Genomic DNA, 19,910 nt, shown 5'->3' on the forward strand with positions numbered 1-19,910 from the left:
AATCCGGTCCCCACTAGCCAGCCAGCCAGCAGGACAGCCACGTTAGTTAAACTGGCCTAAAGCAACAACTGAACTGTCTATTGATAATGAGTTCCAGAACGATGCTGAGAGACTTTCCACTGTAGTCACTCAGAGCACCTAAATAGAGTCAAGCTGACCTGTGTGTCTGTGTGTGTGTGTGTCTGTGTGTGTGTGTGTGTATGTGTGTGCGTTGTCTACTCCCCTGGCCACTAGGTGGAGCAGCAGTCTCAGTAACTCCAGGGTTATAAGGTGATTGTACGGACCCTCCAGAGGGCAGCAGAGGGTGACTGGGCTGTTTTTGAGGTGAAACCCCAGGGGAGGACAGTACTGTGGTGCCCCAGCTAAGGAAGGGAGTCACCTATGAGTTCAAAGTTCGCCCCTTCTTCAACGAGTTCCAGGGAACAGACAGTGAGGTCAAGACGGCCAAGACTCTGGAGGAAGGTGGGTGGACATGTCTCTCTCTGTGTGTGTGTGTGTGTGTGTGTGTGTGTGTGTGTGTGTGTGTGTGTGTGTGTTGTGTGTGTGGTGTGTGTGGGTGTGTGGGTGTGTGTTTGTGGTGTGTGTGAGTGTGTGTGGTGTGTGTGTGTGTGTGTGTTGTGTGGTGTGTGTGTGTGTGTGTGTGTGTGTGTGTGTGTGTGTGCTTGTCTTTGGAGAACAGCTCTGTGTTTGTAAGGATGCCAGTCCATGTGATCAGTGGTAGGGCTCATTACTCCTGGTTTTCCTAGCAGTTCACCACCAGACCACTCTCTCACTGGACCTATACAGAACCACTCTCTCAATGGACCTATACAGAACCACTCTCTCACTGGACCAATACAGGACCACTCTCTCACTGGACCCATACAGAACTACTCTCTCAATGGACCTATACAGAACCACTCTCTCACTGGACCAATACAGGACCACTCTCTCACTGGACCTATACAGAACTACTCTCTCACTGGACCTATACAGAACCAGTGGCAAACAGGCAACCACTTGTAACTAAACAACAAACACTGCCAAACCAAACAACCTGTCCTGTGTCCAGAGTTTGTCTGTGACCTTTGCGACTATGCATGTGTGTGAGAACAACAGCTGTTCCCAGCAGGCGTTGCGGGTAAAGGATCATATTATGTCCTGTGGTGTTTTCTGCGTGTTAGGGCCAGATGTTGTACTGTTTGAAAACGTCCTGTGAAACCCAGAGGTTGATGAACCCAAATACTACGTTCACATCAGTGCTGTGCTAATCAAATCAAATCAAATTGTATTGGTCACATACACGTGATTAGCAGATGTTTTTGCGAGTGTGGCGAAAATGCTTGTGCTTCTAGCTCCGGCAGTGCAGTATTATCTACCAAGTAATATCTAACAAATATATTTGTTGATAGGCTGTGATTGTGTGATTGTGGAAATCTTCCGGGGTTTGGGTGCATCCCAGAGAGAAGCATCATGATAGTCATGTGGAATGAATGAGAGAGGAGCTGACTGAAAAAAAGATAGTTTGCCAAAATGTGTGTGTGTGTGTGTGTGTGTGTGTTTTCATTTCTCCCTGTTGCTTTTGTGGCTAATTTTGTTGCTAATTGTTTTCAGAGTTCAAACACGATGCCCTCACTCCCGTGAGCAGAAATGCCTGATTTCATTACAGTGAATCAGAACGAGATTAAGAGTGTTATGCTGTATGTTGTCATGATTAAATCACTTTAGTTATAATCATCAGTGTAGAATCAACACCCCCCCCCCCCCCCCCCAAGCATAAACATTGCAATATTCGTTCTCCTTGTTTGAATAAACAGTTATTTTCTTTTATTTCCTCTAACACATTCTCTGAACAGAGAAAAACAGTCATTTTAGTACAGACACCTAGTGAATAGAGACTGTCCGTGACTGTTATTTCTACTTCTGTTCTCTTCTGGATAGGATCAATGTATGAGAGCAGTAGAATTGAGGAGAGAGCAGACAGTGTGTGTTACTGTTGATGGGTGTATTACATTAACATGTGTTGTTGTGTCCGTCTATCTGTCTGTCCCCAGCTCCCAGTGCAGCCCCTCGTGGGGTTACCGTCACAGAGAGCGGGGACAATGGGACCGCCATTGTGGTCTCCTGGCAACAGCCTCCAGAGGAGGAGCAGAATGGGGTGGTCCAGGAGTACAAGGTGAGAACATTGGCAGGGACTCCCAAATTCCCCCTACATACTCTGAGAGTGGTCAAAGGTAGTGTACGGAGGTACAGTAGGGTACTAAGGTAGTGTAGGTAGGGTATATATACTGTAACAACATTATAGTCTGTAGGGTATATCTACTATAACAACATGTTGGTCTGTAGGGTATATCTACTGTAACAACATGTTGGTCTGTAGGGTATATCTACTATAACAACATGTTGGTCTGTAGGGTATCTCTATACAACATGTGGTCTGTAGGTATATCTACTATACAACATGTTGGTCTGTAGGGTATATCTACTATAACAACATGTTGGTCTGTAGGGTATATCTACTATAACAACATGTTGGTCTGTAGGGTATATCTACTATAACAACATGTTGTCTGTAGGGTATATCTACTGTAACAACATGTTGTCTGTAGGGTATATCTACTATACAACATGTTGGTCTGTAGGGTATATCTACTATAACAACATGTTGGTCTGTAGGGTATATCTACTATAACAACTGTTGGTGTCTGTAGGGTATATCTACTATAACAAATGTTGGTCTGTAGGGTATTCTACTATAACAACATGTTGGGTCTGTAGGGTATATCTACTATAACAACATGTTGGTCTGTAGTAACTAATATAACAACATGTTGGTCTGTAGGGTATATCTACTTAACAACATGTTGGTCTGTGGGTATATCTACTATAACAACATGTTGGTCTGTAGGGTATATCTACTATAACAACAGTTGGTCTGTAGGGTATATCTACTATAACACATGTTGGTCTGTAGGGTTATCTACTATAACACATGTTGGTCTGTAGGGTATATCTACTATAAACACATGTTGGTCTGTAGGGTATATCTACTATAACACATGTTGGTCTGTAGGGTATATCTCTATAACAACATGTTGGTCTGTAGGGTATATCTACTATTAACAACATGTTGGTCTGTAGGGTATATCTACTATAACAACATGTTGGTCTGTAGGTATATCTACTGTAACAACATGTTGGTCTGTAGGGTATATCTACTATAACAACATGTTGGTCTGTAGGGTATATCTACTATAACAACATGTTGGTCTGTAGGGTATATCTACTATAACAACATGTTGGTCTGTAGGGTATATCTACTGTAACAACATGTTGGTCTGTAGGTATATCCTACTTAACAACATGTTGGTCTGTAGGGTATATCTACTATAACAACATGTTGGTCTGTAGGGTATATCTACTATAACAACATGTTGGTCTGTAGGGTATATCTACTGTAACAACATGTTGGTCTGTAGGTATATCTACTATAACAACATGTTGGTCTGTAGGGTATATCTACTGTAACACATGTTGGTCTGTAGGGTATATCTACTAAACAACATGTTGGTCTGTAGGTATTCTACTATAACAACATGTTGGTCTGTAGGGTATATCTACTGTAACAACATGTTGTGTCTGTAGGGTATATCTACTATAACAACATGTTGGTCTGTAGGGTATATCTACTATAACAACATGTTGTCTGTAGGTATATCTAATATAACAACATGTTGGTCTGTAGGGTATATCTACTATAACAACAGTTGGTCTGTAGGGTATATCTACTGTAACAACATGTTGGTCTGTAGGGTATATCTACTGTAACAACATGTTGGTCTTTAGGGTAATCTACTGTAACAACATGTTGGTCTGTAGGGTATATCTACTATAACAACATGTTGGTCTGTAGGGTATATCTACTGTAACCATGTTGGTCTGTAGGTATATCTACTATAACAACATGTTGTCTTAGGTATATCTACTGTAACAACATGTTGGTCTTAGGGTAATCTACTATACAACATGTTGGTCTGTAGGTATATCTACTGTAACAACATGTTGGTCTGTAGGGTATATCTACTGTACACTTTCTTTAGTATATCTACTGTACACATTTGGTCGTAGGGTCTATCTCTATAACAACATGTTGGTCTGTAGGGTATATCTACTGTAACAACATGTTGGTCTGTAGGGTATATCTACTATAACAACATGTTGGTCTGTAGGGTATATCTACTATAACAACATGTTGGTCTGTAGGGTATATCTACTATAACAACATGTTTGGTCTGTAGGGTATATCTACTGTAACAACATGTTGGTCTGTAGGGATATCTACTATAACACATGTTGGTCTGTAGGGTATACTCTACTTAACAACATGTTGGTCTGTAGGGTATATCTACTATAACAACATGTTGGTCTGTAGGTATATCTACTATAACAACATGTTGGTCTTGTAGGTATATCTACTATAACAACATGTTGGTCTGTAGGGTATTTACTATGACAACATGTTGGTTCTGTAGGTATATCTACTATAACACATGTTGGTCTGTAGGGTATATCTACTGTAACAACATGTTTGGTCTGTAGGGTATATCTACTGTAACAACATGTTGGTCTGTAGGTATATCTACTGTAACAACATGTTGGTCTGTAGGGTATATCTACTTAACAACATGTTGGTCGTAGTATCTACTGTAAACATGTGGGTCTGTAGGGTATATCTACTATAACAACATGTGGTCTGTAGGGTAATATCTACTATAACAACATGTTGGTCTTGTAGGGTATATCTACTTAACAACATGTTGTCTGTTAGTGGTATATCATCTACTGTATCAACATGTTGGTCTGTAGGGTATATTACTCTATAACAACATGTTGGTCTGTAGGGTATATCTTATAACAACATGTTGGTCTGTAGGGTATATCTACTATAACAACATGTTGGTCTTTAGGGTATATCTACTGTAACAACATGTTGGTCTGTAGGGTATATCTACTGTAACAACATGTTGGTCTGTAGGGTATCTACTATAAAACATGTTGGTCTGTAGGTATATCTACTTAACAAACATGTTGGTCTGTAGGGTATATCTACTATAACAACATGTTGTCTGTAGGGTATATCTACTAAAACAACATGTGGGTCTGTAGGGTATATCTACTATCAACATGTTGCTGTAGGGTATCTACTTAACAACTGTTGGTCTGTAGGTATATCTACTATAACAACATGTTGGTCTGTAGGGTATATCACTGTAACAACATGTTGGTCTGTAGGGTATATCACTGTAACAACATGTTTGTCTGTAGGGTATATCTACTATAACAACATGTTGGTCTGTAGGGTATATCTACTATAACAACATGTTGGTCTGTAGGGTATATCTACTATAACAAACATGTTGGTCTGTAGGGTATATCTACTGTACACAACATGTTGTCTGTAGGGTATATATACTGTAACAACAGTTGGTCTGTAGGTATATCTAATATAACCATGTTGGTCTGTAGGGTATATCTACTGTAACAACATGTTGGTCTGTAGGGTATATCTACTATAACAACATGTTGGTCTGTAGGGTATATCTACTATAACAACATGTTGGTCTGTAGGTATATCTATGTAACAACATGTTTTGGTCTTTAGGGTATAATCTACTGTCAACATGTTGTCTGTAGGTATATCTACTATAACAACATGTTGGTCTGTAGGGTAATCTACTATAACAACATGTTGGTCTGTAGGGTATATCTACTATAAACAACATGTTGGTCTGTAGGGTATATCTATATAACACATGTTGGTCTGTAGGGTATATCTACTGTAACAACATGTTGGTCTGTAGGGTATATCTACTGTAACAACATGTTGGTCTGTAGGGTATATCTAATATAACAACATGTTGGTCTGTAGGGTATATCTACTATAACAACATGTTGGTCTGTAGGGTATATCTACTTAACAACATGTTGGTCTGTAGGGTATATCTCCTATAACAACATGTTGGTCTGTAGGGTATATCTACTTAACAACATGTTGGTCTGTAGGGTATATCTACTATAACAACATGTTGGTCTGTAGGGTATATCTACTATAACAACATGTTGGTCTGTAGGGTATATCTACTTAAACAACATGTTGGTCTGTAGGGTATATCTACTGTAACAACATGTTGGTCTGTAGGGTATATCTACTATAACAACTTGTTGGTCTGTAGGGTATATCTACATAATAACATGTTGGTCTGTAGGGTATATCTACTATAACAACATGTTGGTCTTTAGGGTATATCTACTGTACAACATGTTGGTCTGTAGGGTATATCTACTATAACAACATGTTGGTCTGTAGGGTATTCTACTATAACAACATGTTGGTCTGTAGGTGTATATCTACTATAAACACATGTTGGTCTGTAGGGTATACTACTATAACAACATGTTGGTCTGTAGGGTATATCTACTGTAACACATGTTGGTCTGTAGGGTTATATCTGCTATAACAACATGTTGGTCTGTAGGGATATCTACTATAACAACATGTTGGTCTGTAGGTATATCTACTGTAACAACATGTTGGTCTGTAGGGTATATCTACTATAAAACATGTTGGTCTTTAGGTGATAATCTTAATATAACAACATGTTGGTCTGTAGGGTATATCTACTATAACAACATGTTGGTCTGTAGGTATATCTACTGTAACAACATGTTGGTCTGTAGGGTAATTACTATAACAACATGTTGGTCTGTAGGGTATATCTAATATACAACATGTTGGTCTGTAGGGTATATCTACTGTAACAACATGTTGGTCTGTAGGGTATATCTACTGTAACAACATGTTGGTCTGTAGGGTATATCTACTGTAACAACATGTTGGTCTGTAGGGTATATCTACTACTGTAACAACATGTTGGTCTGTAGGGTATATCTACTGTAACAACATGTGGTCTGTAGGTATATCTACTGTAACAACATGTTGGTCTGTAGGGTATATCTACTGTAACAACATTTTGGTCTGTAGGTGTATATCTACTATAACAACATGTTGGTCTTGTAGGTATATCTACTATAACAACATGTTGGTCTGTAGGGTATATCTACTGAACACATGTTTGGTCTGTAGGTGTATATCTACTATACAACATGTTGGTCTTGGGTATATCTACTATTACAACATGTTGGTCTGTAGGGTATATCTACTGTAACAACTGTTGGTCTTTATGGTATATCTACTGTAACAACATGTTGGTCTGTAGGGTATATCTACTATAACAACATGTTGGTCTGTAGGGTATATCTACTATAACAACATGTTGGTTCTGTAGGGTATATCTACTGTAACAACATGTTGTCTGTAGGGTATATCTACTGTAACAACATGTTGGTCTGTAGGGTATTCTACTGTAACAACATGTTGGTCTGTAGGTATATCTACTATAAACAACATGTTGGTCTGTAGGTATATCTACTATAACAACATGTTGGTCTGTAGGGTATATCTACTATAACAACATGTTGTCTGTAGGGTATATCTACTATAACAACATGTTGGTCTGTAGGGTATATCTACTATAACAACATGTTGTCTTAGGGATATCTACTGTAACACATTTGGTCTGTAGGGTATTCTATATAACAACATGTTGGTCTGTAGGGTATATCTACTATAACAACATGTTGGTCTGTGAGTTATATCTACTATAACAACAGTTTGGTCTGTAGGGTAATATCACTTAACAACATGTTGGTCTGTAGGGTATATCTAATATAACAACATGTTGGTCTGTAGGGTATATCTAATATAACAACATGTTGGTCTGTAGGGTATATCTACTGTAACACATGTTGGTCTGTAGGTGTATATCTACTATAACAACATGTTGGTCTGTAGGGTATATCTACTGTAACAACATGTTGGCTGTAGGGTATATCTACTGTAACAACATGTTGGTCTGTAGGTATATCTACTGTAACAACATGTTGGGCTTAGGGTATATCTACTGTAACACATGTTGGTCTGTAGGGTATATCTACTATAACAACATGTTGGTCTGTAGGGTATATCTACTATAACAACATTTGTTAGGGTATATCTACTTAACAACATGTTGGTCTGTAGGGTATATCTACTATAACAACATGTTGGTCTGTAGGGTATATCTATATAACAACATGTTGGTCTGTAGGGTATATCTACTGTAACAACATGTTGGTCTGTAGGGTATATCTACTATAACAACTGTTGGTCTGTAGGGTATATCTTCTATAACAAACATGTTGGTCTGGTGGTATATCTACTGTAACAACATGTTGGTCTGTAGGGTATATCTAATATCAACATGTTGGTCTGTAGGGTATATCTACTGTAACAACATGTTGGTCTGTAGGGTATATCTACTATAACAACATGTTGGTCTGTAGGGTATATCTTCTATAACAACATGTTGGTCTGTAGGGTATATCTACTGTAACAACATGTTGGTCTGTAGGGTATATCTAATATAACAACATGTTGGTCTGTAGGGTATATCTTCTATAACAACATGTTGGTCTGTAGGGTATATCTACTGTAACAACATGTTGGTCTGTAGGGTATATCTACTATAACAACATGTTGGTCTGTAGGGTATATCTACTATAACAACATGTTGGTCTGTAGGGTATATCTACTATAACAACATGTTGGTCTGTAGGGTATATCTACTATAACAACATGTTGGTCTGTAGGGTATATCTACTATAACAAATTGGTCTGTAGGTATATCTACTATAACAACATGTTGGTCTGTAGGGTATATCTACTATAACAACATGTTGGTCTGTAGGGTATATCTACTATAACAACATGTTGGTCTGTAGGGTATTCTACTATAACAACATGTTGGTCTGTAGGGTATATCTATATAACAACATGTTGGTCTGTAGGGTATATCTACTGTAACAACATGTTGGTCTGTAGGGTATATCTACATATAACAACATGTTGGTCTGTAGGGTATATCTACTATAACAACATGTTGGTCTGTAGGGTATATTACTATAACAACATGTTGGTCTGTAGGGTATATCTACTATAACAACATGTTGGTCTGTAGGGTATATCTACTATAACAACATGTTGTCTGTAGGGTATATCTACATAACAACATGTTGGTCTGTAGGGTATATCTACTATAACAACATGTTGGTCTGTAGGGTATATCTACTATAACAACATGTTGGTCTGTAGGGTATATCTACTATAACAACATGTTGGTCTGTAGGGTATATCTACTATAACAACATGTTGGTCTGTAGGGTATATCTACTATAACAACATGTTGGTCTTAGGGTATTCTACTGTAACAACATGTTGGTCTGTAGGGTATATCTACTTAACAACATGTTGGTCTGTAGGGTATATCTACTATAACAACATGTTGGTCTGTAGGGTATATCTACTATAACAACATGTTGGTCTGTAGGGTAATCTACTATAACAACATGTGGTCTGTAGGTATATCTACTGTAACAACATGTTGGTCTGTAGGGTATATCTACTATAACAACATGTTGGTCTGTAGGGTATATCTAATATAACAACATGTTGGTCTGTAGGGTATTCTACTAAACAACATGTTGGTCTGTAGGGTATATCTACTATACAAACATGTTGGTCTGTAGGGTATATCTACTATAACAACATGTTGGTCTGTAGGGTATATCTACTAACAACATGTTGGTCTGTAGGTATATCTACTATAACAAATGTTGGTCTGTAGGGTATATCTACTTAACAACATGTTGGTCTGTAGGGTATATCTACTGTAACAAATGTTGGTCTGTAGGGTATATCTACTATAACAACATGTTGGTCTGTAGGTATATCTACTATAACAACATGTTGGTCTGTAGGGTATATCTACTGTAACAACATGTTGGTCTGTAGGGTATATCTACTGTAACAACATGTTGGTCTGTAGGGTATATCTACTGTAACAACATGTTGGTCTGTAGGGTATATCTACTATACAACATGTTGGTCTGTAGGGTATATCTTAAAACAACATGTGGTCTGTAGGGTATATCTACTATAACAACATGTTGGTCTGTAGGGTATATCTAATATAACACATGTTGGTCTGTAGGGTATATCTACTATAACAACATGTTGGTCGGTAGGGTATATCTACTATAACAACATGTTGGTCTGTAGGTGTATATCTACTGAACAACATGTTGGTCTGTAGGGTATATCTACTATAACAACATGTTGGTCTGTAGGGTATATCTACTTAACAACATGTTGGTCTGTAGGGTATTCTACTGTAACAAACATGTTGGTCTGTAGGGTATATCTACTTAACAACATGTTGGTCTGTAGGTATATCTACTGTAACAACATGTTGGTCTGTAGGGTATATCTACTGTAACAACATGTTGGTCTGTAGGGTATATCTACTTAACAACATGTTGGTCTGTAGGGTATATCTACTATAACAACATGTTGGTCTGTAGGGTATATCTACTATAACAACATGTTGGTCTGTAGGGTATATCTACTATAACAACATGTTGGTCTGTAGGGTATATCTACTGTAACAACATGTTGGTCTGTAGGGTATATCTACTGTAACAACATGTTGGTCTGTAGGGTATATCTACTGTAACAACATGTTGGTCTGTAGGGTATATCTACTGTAACAACATGTTGGTCTGTAGGGTATATCTACTATAACAACATGTTGGTCTGTAGGGTATATCTACTATAACAACATGTTGGTCTGTAGGGTATATCTACTATAACAACATGTTGGTCTGTAGGGTATATCTACTGTAACAACATGTTGGTCTGTAGGGTATATCTACTATAACAACATGTTGGTCTGTAGGGTATATCTACTATAACAACATGTTGGTCTGTAGGGTATATCTACTGTAACAACATGTTGGTCTTTAGGGTATATCACTATAACAACATGTTGGTCTGTAGGGTATATCTACTATAACAACATGTTGGTCTGTAGGGTATTCTACTGTAAACACATGTTGGTCTGTAGGGTATATCTACTATACAACATGTTGGTCTGTAGGGTATATCTACTTAACAACATGTTGGTCTGTAGGGTATATCTACTAAACAAACATGTTGGTTGTGGTATATCTACTATAACACATGTTGGTCTGTAGGGTATATCTACTATAACAACATGTTGGTCTTAGGTATATCTACTATAACACATGTGGTCTGTAGGGTATATCTATATAACAACATGTTGGTCTGTAGGGTATATCTAATATAACAACATGTTGGTCTGTAGGGATATCTATTAACACATGTGGTCTGTAGGGTATATCTACTGTAACAACATGTTGGTCTGTAGGGTATATCTACTATAACAACATGTTGGTCTGTAGGGTATATCTACTATAACAACATGTTGGTCTTTAGGGTATTCTACTAAACAACATGTTGGTCTGTAGGGTATATCTACTATAACAACATGTTGGTCTGTAGGGTATATCTACTTAACAACATGTTGGTCTGTAGGGTATATCTACTATAACAACATGTTGGTCTGTAGGGTAATCTACTGTAACAACATGTTGGTCTTTAGGGTATATCTACTAACAACATGTTGGTCTGTAGGGTATATCTACTGTAACAACATGTTGGTCTGTAGGGTATATCTACTATAACAACATGTTGGTCTGTAGGGTATCTACTATAACAACATGTTGGTCTGTAGGGTATATCTACTATAACAACATGTTGGTCTGTAGGGTATATCTACTATAAAACATGTTGGCTGTAGGGTATATCTACTATACACTTATAGTCTGTAGGTATATCTACTATAACAACATGTTGGTCTGTAGGGTATATCTACTATAACAACATGTTGGTCGTAGGGTATATCTACTGTAACAACATGTTGGTCTGTAGGGTATATCTACTATAACAACATGTTGGTCTGTAGGGTATATCTACTATAACACATTAAGTCTATAGGATATCTACTACAATGTTGGTCTGTAGGGTATATCTACTGTAACAACATGTTGGTCTGTAGGGTATATCTACTATAACAACATGTTGGTCTGTAGGGTATATCTACTATAACAACATGTTGGTCTGTAGGGTATATCTACTATAACAACATGTTGGTCTGTAGTGTATCTACTGTAACAACATGTTGGTCTGTAGGGTATATTACTATAACAACATGTGGTCTGTAGGGTATATCTACTGTAACAACATGTTGGTCTGTAGGGTATATCTACTGTAACAACATGTTGGTCTGTAGGGTATATCTACTGTAACAACATGTTGGTCTGTAGGGTATATCTACTATAACAACATGTTGGTCTGTAGGGTATATCTACTATAACAACATGTTGGTCTGTAGGGTATATCTACTGTAACAACATGTTGGTCTGTAGGGTATATCTACTGTAACAACATGTTGGTCTGTAGGGTATATCTACTGTAACAACATGTTGGTCTGTAGGGTATATCTACTATAACAACATGTTGGTCTGTAGGGTATATCTACTGTAACAACATGTTGGTCTGTAGGGTATATCTACTATAACAACATGTTGGTCTGTAGGGTATATCTACTATAACAACATGTAAATATTTGTAGCACAGAGAGACAAAGGAGATACAGACTGTAATGTTATGATACATAGGTAGAGGTTATCTTCTTCCTTTGTGCCTTGTGATCTCTGGGGTGGAAGAGACAGTAGGATGTTACTGTGTGTTGGCGGGTGGAAATGGTTGTGAAACAGTGTCATCTTGTGGACTAGATAGATGTATACAATGTCTGAGTTGTCCTAGAAGGCTCTCTCTATTCCTTAGTGCAGGGGAATTCAACTCTTACCCTACGAGGTCCAGAGCCTGCTGGTTTTCTGTTCTACCTGATAATTAATTGCACCCAACTGGCTTCCCAGGTCTAAATCAGTCCCTTATTAGAGGTGAAGAATGGGGGGGGCCCACTGGGCACAGATGTAATTTCAACGTCTATTCCAGATTGATTCAACATAATTTCATTGAAATGACGTGGAAACAACATTGAGTCAACCAGTGAGTGCCCAGTGGGTGGCTTCGAGGTCCAGGTTTGAATTTGAGGGCCTTAGTGGATTATTATTATTCACTAGTAGGCTGCTCAAGGTCTAGACTACCTGATGTATTATCTATACAGCCATACATTATAGCCATACATTATAGCCATACATTATAGCCATACATTATAGCCATACATTATAGCAATACGTTATACCCATACATTATAGCCATACATTATAGCCATACGTTATACCCATACATTATAGCCATACATTATAGCCATACGTTATACCCATACATTATAGCCATACATTATAGCCATACGTTATACCCATACATTATAGCCATACATTATAGCCATAAATTATACCCATGTATTGATTGAAAAAATTATAGCCATACATTTTATCCATACATTATAGCCATAAATTATACCCATGTATTGTATCCATACATTATAGCCATACATTTTATCCATACATTATAGACATACATTCTAACCATGCAATATATCCATACAGTATAGCCATAAAATGTATTCATACATTATAGGCATACATTGTATCCATACATTATATCAGCCATGCATTATTCCCATACATTATATCCTTACATTATATCCATACATTGTATCCATACATTGTATCCATACATTAAAGCCCTACATTATAGCCATACATTATATCCTTACATTATATCCATATATTGGATTCATACATTATGTCAATCATTATAGCCCTACATTATAGCCATACATTATATCCATACATTGTATCCATTATATACATACATTATAGCCATACATTGTATCCCTACATTGTATCCTTACATTATATCCATACATTGGATCCTCTCCTCCACACACCCTCCTCTCTATGACCTCTCCTCCACACACCCTCCTCTCTATGACCTCTCCTCCACACACCCTCCTCTCTATGACCTCTCCTCCACACACCCTCCTCTCTCTGACCTCTCCTCCACACACCCTCCTCTCTATGACCTCTCCTCCACACACCCTCCTCTCTCTGACCTCTCCTCCACACACCCTCCTCTCTATGACCTCTCCTCCACACACCCTCCTCTCTCTGACCTCTCCTCCACACACCCTCCTCTCTCTGACCTCTCCTCCACACACCCTCCTCTCTATGACCTCTCCTCCACACACCCTCCTCTCTATGACCTCTCCTCCACACACCCTCCTCTCTATGACCTCTCCTCCACACACCCTCCTCTCTATGACCTCTCCTCCACACACCCTCCTCTCTATGACCTCTCCTCCACACACCCTCCTCTCTATGACCTCTCTGCCACACACCCTCCTCTCTATGACCTCTCCTCCACACACCCTCCTCTCTATGACCTCTCCTCCACACACCCTCCTCTCTATGACCTCTCCTCCACACACCCTCCTCTCTCTGACCTCTCCTCCACACACCCTCCTCTCTCTGACCTCTCCTCCACACACCCTCCTCTCTATGACCTCTCCTCCACACACCCTCCTCTCTATGACCTCTCCTCCACACACCTCCTCTCTATGACCTCTCCTCCACACACCCTCCTCTCTATGACCTCTCCTCCACACACCCTCCTCTCTATGACCTCTCCTCCACACACCCTCCTCTCTATGACCTCTCCTCCACACACCCTCCTCTCTATGACCTCTCCTCCACACACCCTCCTCTCTATGACCTCTCCTCCACACACCCTCCTCTCTATGACCTCTCCTCCACACACCCTCCTCTCTATGACCTCTCCTCCACACACCCTCCTCTCTATGACCTCTCCGCCACACACCCTCCTCTCTATGACCTCTCCTCCACACACCCTCCTCTCTATGACCTCTCCTCCACACACCCTCCTCTCTATGACCTCTCTGCCACACACCCTCCTCTCTATGACCTCTCCTCCACACACCCTCCTCTCTATGACCTCTCCGCCACACACCCTCCTCTCTATGACCTCTCCGCCACACACCCTCCTCTCTATGACCTCTCTGCCACACACCCTCCTCTCTATGACCTCTCCTCCACACACCCTCCTCTCTATGACCTCTCCTCCACACACCCTCCTCTCTATGACCTCTCCTCCACACACCCTCCTCTCTATGACCTCTCCTCCACACACCCTCCTCTCTATGACCTCTCCTCCACACACCCTCCTCTCTATGACCTCTCCTCCACACACCCTCCTCTCTATGACCTCTCCTCCACACACCCTCCTCTCTATGACCTCTCCTCCACACACCCTCCTCTCTATGACCTCTCCTCCACACACCCTCCTCTCTATGACCTCTCCTCCACACACCCTCCTCTCTATGACCTCTCCTCCACACACCCTCCTCTCTATGACCTCTCCTCCACACACCCTCCTCTCTATGACCTCTCCTCCACACACCCTCCTCTCTATGACCTCTCCTCCACACACCCTCCTCTCTATGACCTCTCCTCCACACACCCTCCTCTCTATGACCTCTCCTCCACACACCCTCCTCTCTATGACCTCTCCTCCACACACCCTCCTCTCTATGACCTCTCCTCCACACACCCTCCTCTCTATGACCTCTCCTCCACACACCCTCCTCTCTATGACCTCTCCTCCACACACCCTCCTCTCTATGACCTCTCCTCCACACACCCTCCTCTCTATGACCTCTCCTCCACACACCCCTCCTCTCTATGACCTCTCCTCCACACACCCTCCTCTCTATGACCTCTCCGCCACACACCCTCCTCTCTATGACCTCTCCTCCACACACCCTCCTCTCTCTGACCTCTCCTCCACACACCCTCCTCTCTATGACCTCTCCTCCACACACCCTCCTCTCTATGACCTCTCCTCCACACACCCTCCTCTCTATGACCTCTCCGCCACACACCCTCCTCTCTATGACCTCTCCTCCACACACCCTCCTCTCTATGACCTCTCCTCCACACACCCTCCTCTCTATGACCTCTCCTCCACACACCCTCCTCTCTATGACCTCTCCTCCACACACCCTCCTCTCTATGACCTCTCCTCCACACACCCTCCTCTCTATGACCTCTCCTCCACACACCCTCCTCTCTATGACCTCTCCTCCACACACCCTCCTCTCTATGACCTCTCCTCCACACACCCTCCTCTCTATGACCTCTCCTCCACACACCCTCCTCTCTATGACCTCTCCTCCACACACCCTCCTCTCTATGACCTCTCCTCCACACACCCTCCTCTCTATGACCTCTCCTCCACACACCCTCCTCTCTATGACCTCTCCTCCACACACCCTCCTCTCTATGACCTCTCCTCCACACACCCTCCTCTCTATGACCTCTCCTCCACACACCCTCCTCTCTATGACCTCTCCTCCACACACCCTCCTCTCTATGACCTCTCCTCCACACACCCTCCTCTCTATGACCTCTCCTCCACACACCCTCCTCTCTATGACCTCTCCTCCACACACCCTCCTCTCTATGACCTCTCCTCCACACACCCTCCTCTCTATGACCTCTCCTCCACACACCCTCCTCTCTATGACCTCTCCTCCACACACCCTCCTCTCTATGACCTCTCCTCCACACACCCTCCTCTCTATGACCTCTCCTCCACACACCCTCCTCTCTATGACCTCTCCTCCACACACCCTCCTCTCTATGACCTCTCCTCCACACACCCTCCTCTCTATGACCTCTCCTCCACACACCCTCCTCTCTATGACCTCTCCTCCACACACCCTCCTCTCTATGACCTCTCCTCCACACACCCTCCTCTCTATGACCTCTCCTCCACACACCCTCCTCTCTATGACCTCTCCTCCACACACCCTCCTCTCTATGACCTCTCCTCCACACACCCTCCTCTCTATGACCTCTCCTCCACACACCCTCCTCTCTATGACCTCTCCTCCACACACCCTCCTCTCTATGACCTCTCCTCCACACACCCTCCTCTCTATGACCTCTCCTCCACACACCCTCCTCTCTATGACCTCTCCGCCACACACCCTCCTCTCTATGACCTCTCCGCCACACACCCTCCTCTCTATGACCTCTCCTCCACACACCCTCCTCTCTATGACCTCTCCTCCACACACCCTCCTCTCTATGACCTCTCCTCCACACACCCTCCTCTCTATGACCTCTCCTCCACACACCCTCCTCTCTATGACCTCTCCTCCACACACCCTCCTCTCTATGACCTCTCCGCCACACACCCTCCTCTCTATGACCTCTCCGCCACACACCCTCCTCTCTATGACCTCTCCTCCACACACCCTCCTCTCTATGACCTCTCCTCCACACACCCTCCTCTCTATGACCTCTCCTCCACACACCCTCCTCTCTATGACCTCTCCTCCACACACCCTCCTCTCTATGACCTCTCCTCCACACACCCTCCTCTCTATGACCTCTCCTCCACACACCCTCCTCTCTATGACCTCTCCTCCACACACCCTCCTCTCTATGACCTCTCCTCCACACACCCTCCTCTCTATGACCTCTCCTCCACACACCCTCCTCTCTATGACCTCTCCTCCACACACCCTCCTCTCTATGACCTCTCCTCCACACACCCTCCTCTCTATGACCTCTCCTCCTCTCTCTGCCCTCTCCTCCACACCCTCTTCTCTCTGCACTCTTCTCCACACACCCTCCTCTTTCTGCACTCTCCTCCACACCCTTCTCTCTCCTCCACACCCTCTTCTCTCTGCCCTCTCCTCCACACACCCTCCTCTCTCTGCCCTCTCCTCCACACACCCTCCTCTCTCTGCCCTCTCCTCCACACACCCTACTCTCTGTGTCCACACATGTATGCTTTTTATTGCCCCCTCTCTGCGGCCAGCACACTCCTCATATAACATGCTGTGTGAGTACGGCCATTTTAATTGGAAAGGGTTTTTTTGTCACAGGGAATATAGTTTAGTGATGGAAGGGGAGATACAGCACAGTCTGGTTAAAAGTTAAGCCACTGTTCATTTTCCAGGTAAATGTTTTCTGCCGATACGGTTTAGAGTAATTTCATGGTTGTTAAATCCGAAGCGAGGAGCGTTCCTCGGTCATTACTGCGTCTCGTCCCTAGCGGCGCTTCTTCCAACCGCAATTCCTCAAACAGCCACACAGGCTTCTGGGGCTTTCCAATACTTCAACACACACACACACGGGTCTGTGTGTGAGGGTTGTTATCTTATGGGGGGGGGGGGGGGGGGGTTGGATGTTGGGGTTAGCCAGGTTCAGGATGTTTGGGTTAGCCAGGTTCAGGATGTTTGGGTTAGCCAGGTTAAAGATGTTGAGGTTAGACAGGTTCAGGATGTTGGGGTTAGCCAGGTTAAAGATGTTGAGGTTAGACAGGTTCAGGATGTTGGGGTTAGACAGGTTAAAGATGTTAGGGTTAGCCAGGTTAAAGATGTTGGGGTTAGCCAGGTTAAAGATGTTGAGGTTAGACAGGTTCAGGATGTTGGGGTTAGACAGGTTCAGAATGTTGGGGTTAGACAGGTTAAAGATGTTGGGGTTAGCCAGGTTAAAGATGTTGGGGTTAGACAGGTTCAGGATGTTGGGGTTAGACAGGTTAAAGATGTTGGGGTTATCCAGGTTAAAGATGTTGGGGTTAGACAGGTTAAAGATGTTAGGGTTAGCCAGGTTAAAGATGTTGGGGTTAGCCAGGTTAAAGATGTTGAGGTTAGACAGGTTCAGGATGTTGGGGTTAGCCAGGTTCAGGATGTTGGGGTTAGCCAGGTTAAAGATGTTGGGGTTAGCCAGGTTAAAGATGTTGGGGTTAGCCAGGTTCAGGATGTTGGTTTTAGCCAGGTTCAGGATGTTAGGGTTAGCCAGGTTCAGGATGTTAGGGTTAGCCAGGTTAAAGATGTTGGGGTTAGCCAGGTGCAGGATGTTAGGGTTAGCCAGGTTCAGGATGTTGGGGTTAGCCAGGTTCAGGATGTTAGGGTTAGCCAGGTTAAAGATGTTAGGGTCAGCCAGGTTCAGGATGCAGGATTTAGCCAGGTTCAGGATGTTAGGGTTAGACAGGTTAAGGATGTTAGGGTTAGCCAGGTTAACGATGTTGGGGTTAGCCAGGTTCAGGATGTTGGGGTTAGCCAGGTTAAAGATATTGGGGTTAGCCAGGTTCAGGATGTTAGGGTTAGCCAGGTTAAAGATGTTAGGGTTAGCCAGGTTAAAGATGTTGGGGTTAGCCAGGTTCAGGATGTTGGGGTTAGCCAGGTTAAAGATGTTGGGGTTAGACAGGTTAAAGATGTTGGGGTTAGCCAGGTTCAGGATGTTGGTGTTAGCCAAGTTAAAGATGTTGGGGTTAGCCAGGTTAAAGATGTTGAGGTTAGCCAGGTTCTGGATGTTGGGGTTAGCCAGGTTCAGGATGTTTGGGTTAGCCAGGTTCAGGATGTTTGGGTTAGCCAGGTTAAAGATGTTGAGGTTAGACAGGTTCAGGATGTTGGGGTTAGCCAGGTTCAGGATGCTGGGTTTAGCCAGGTTCAGGATGTTGGGGTTAGACAGGTTCAGGATGTTGAGGTTAGACAGGTTCAGGATGTTAGGGTTAGCCAGGTTAAAGATGTTGGGGTTAGCCAGGTTAAAGATGTTGGGGTTAGCCAGGTTCAGGATGTTGGGGTTAGCCAGGTTAAAGATGTTGGGGTTAGCCAGGTTAAAGATGTTGGGGTTAGCCAGGTTAAAGATGTTGGGGTTAGCCAGGTTCAGAATGTTGGGGTTAGACAGGTTAAAGATGTTGGGGTTAGCCAGGTTAAAGATGTTGGGGTTAGACAGGTTCAGGATGTTGGGGTTAGACAGGTTAAAGATGTTGGGGTTAGCCAGGTTAAAGATGTTGGGGTTAGACAGGTTAAAGATGTTAGGGTTAGCCAGGTTAAAGATGTTGGGGT

At 42.4% G+C, this 19,910-nt stretch overlaps 1 protein-coding gene across 1 annotated transcript in view; it reads left to right on the forward strand.

Annotated features, from left to right (window-relative positions):
* The window catches only part of LOC120028485 (roundabout homolog 1-like), a 335,749-nt gene that overhangs the window by 264,272 nt on the left and 51,567 nt on the right, over window positions 1–19,910 (forward strand). Inside the window, exon 15 of the mRNA XM_038973689.1 lies at window positions 2,034–2,155. Coding sequence (XP_038829617.1) covers window positions 2,034–2,155 — 122 coding nt within the window. The remainder of the gene's footprint in view (window positions 1–2,033; window positions 2,156–19,910) is intronic.

This window comes from Salvelinus namaycush, chromosome 34 (assembly GCF_016432855.1).
Source record: "Salvelinus namaycush isolate Seneca chromosome 34, SaNama_1.0, whole genome shotgun sequence".
NCBI classification, from domain to species: Eukaryota; Metazoa; Chordata; class Actinopteri; order Salmoniformes; family Salmonidae; genus Salvelinus; species Salvelinus namaycush.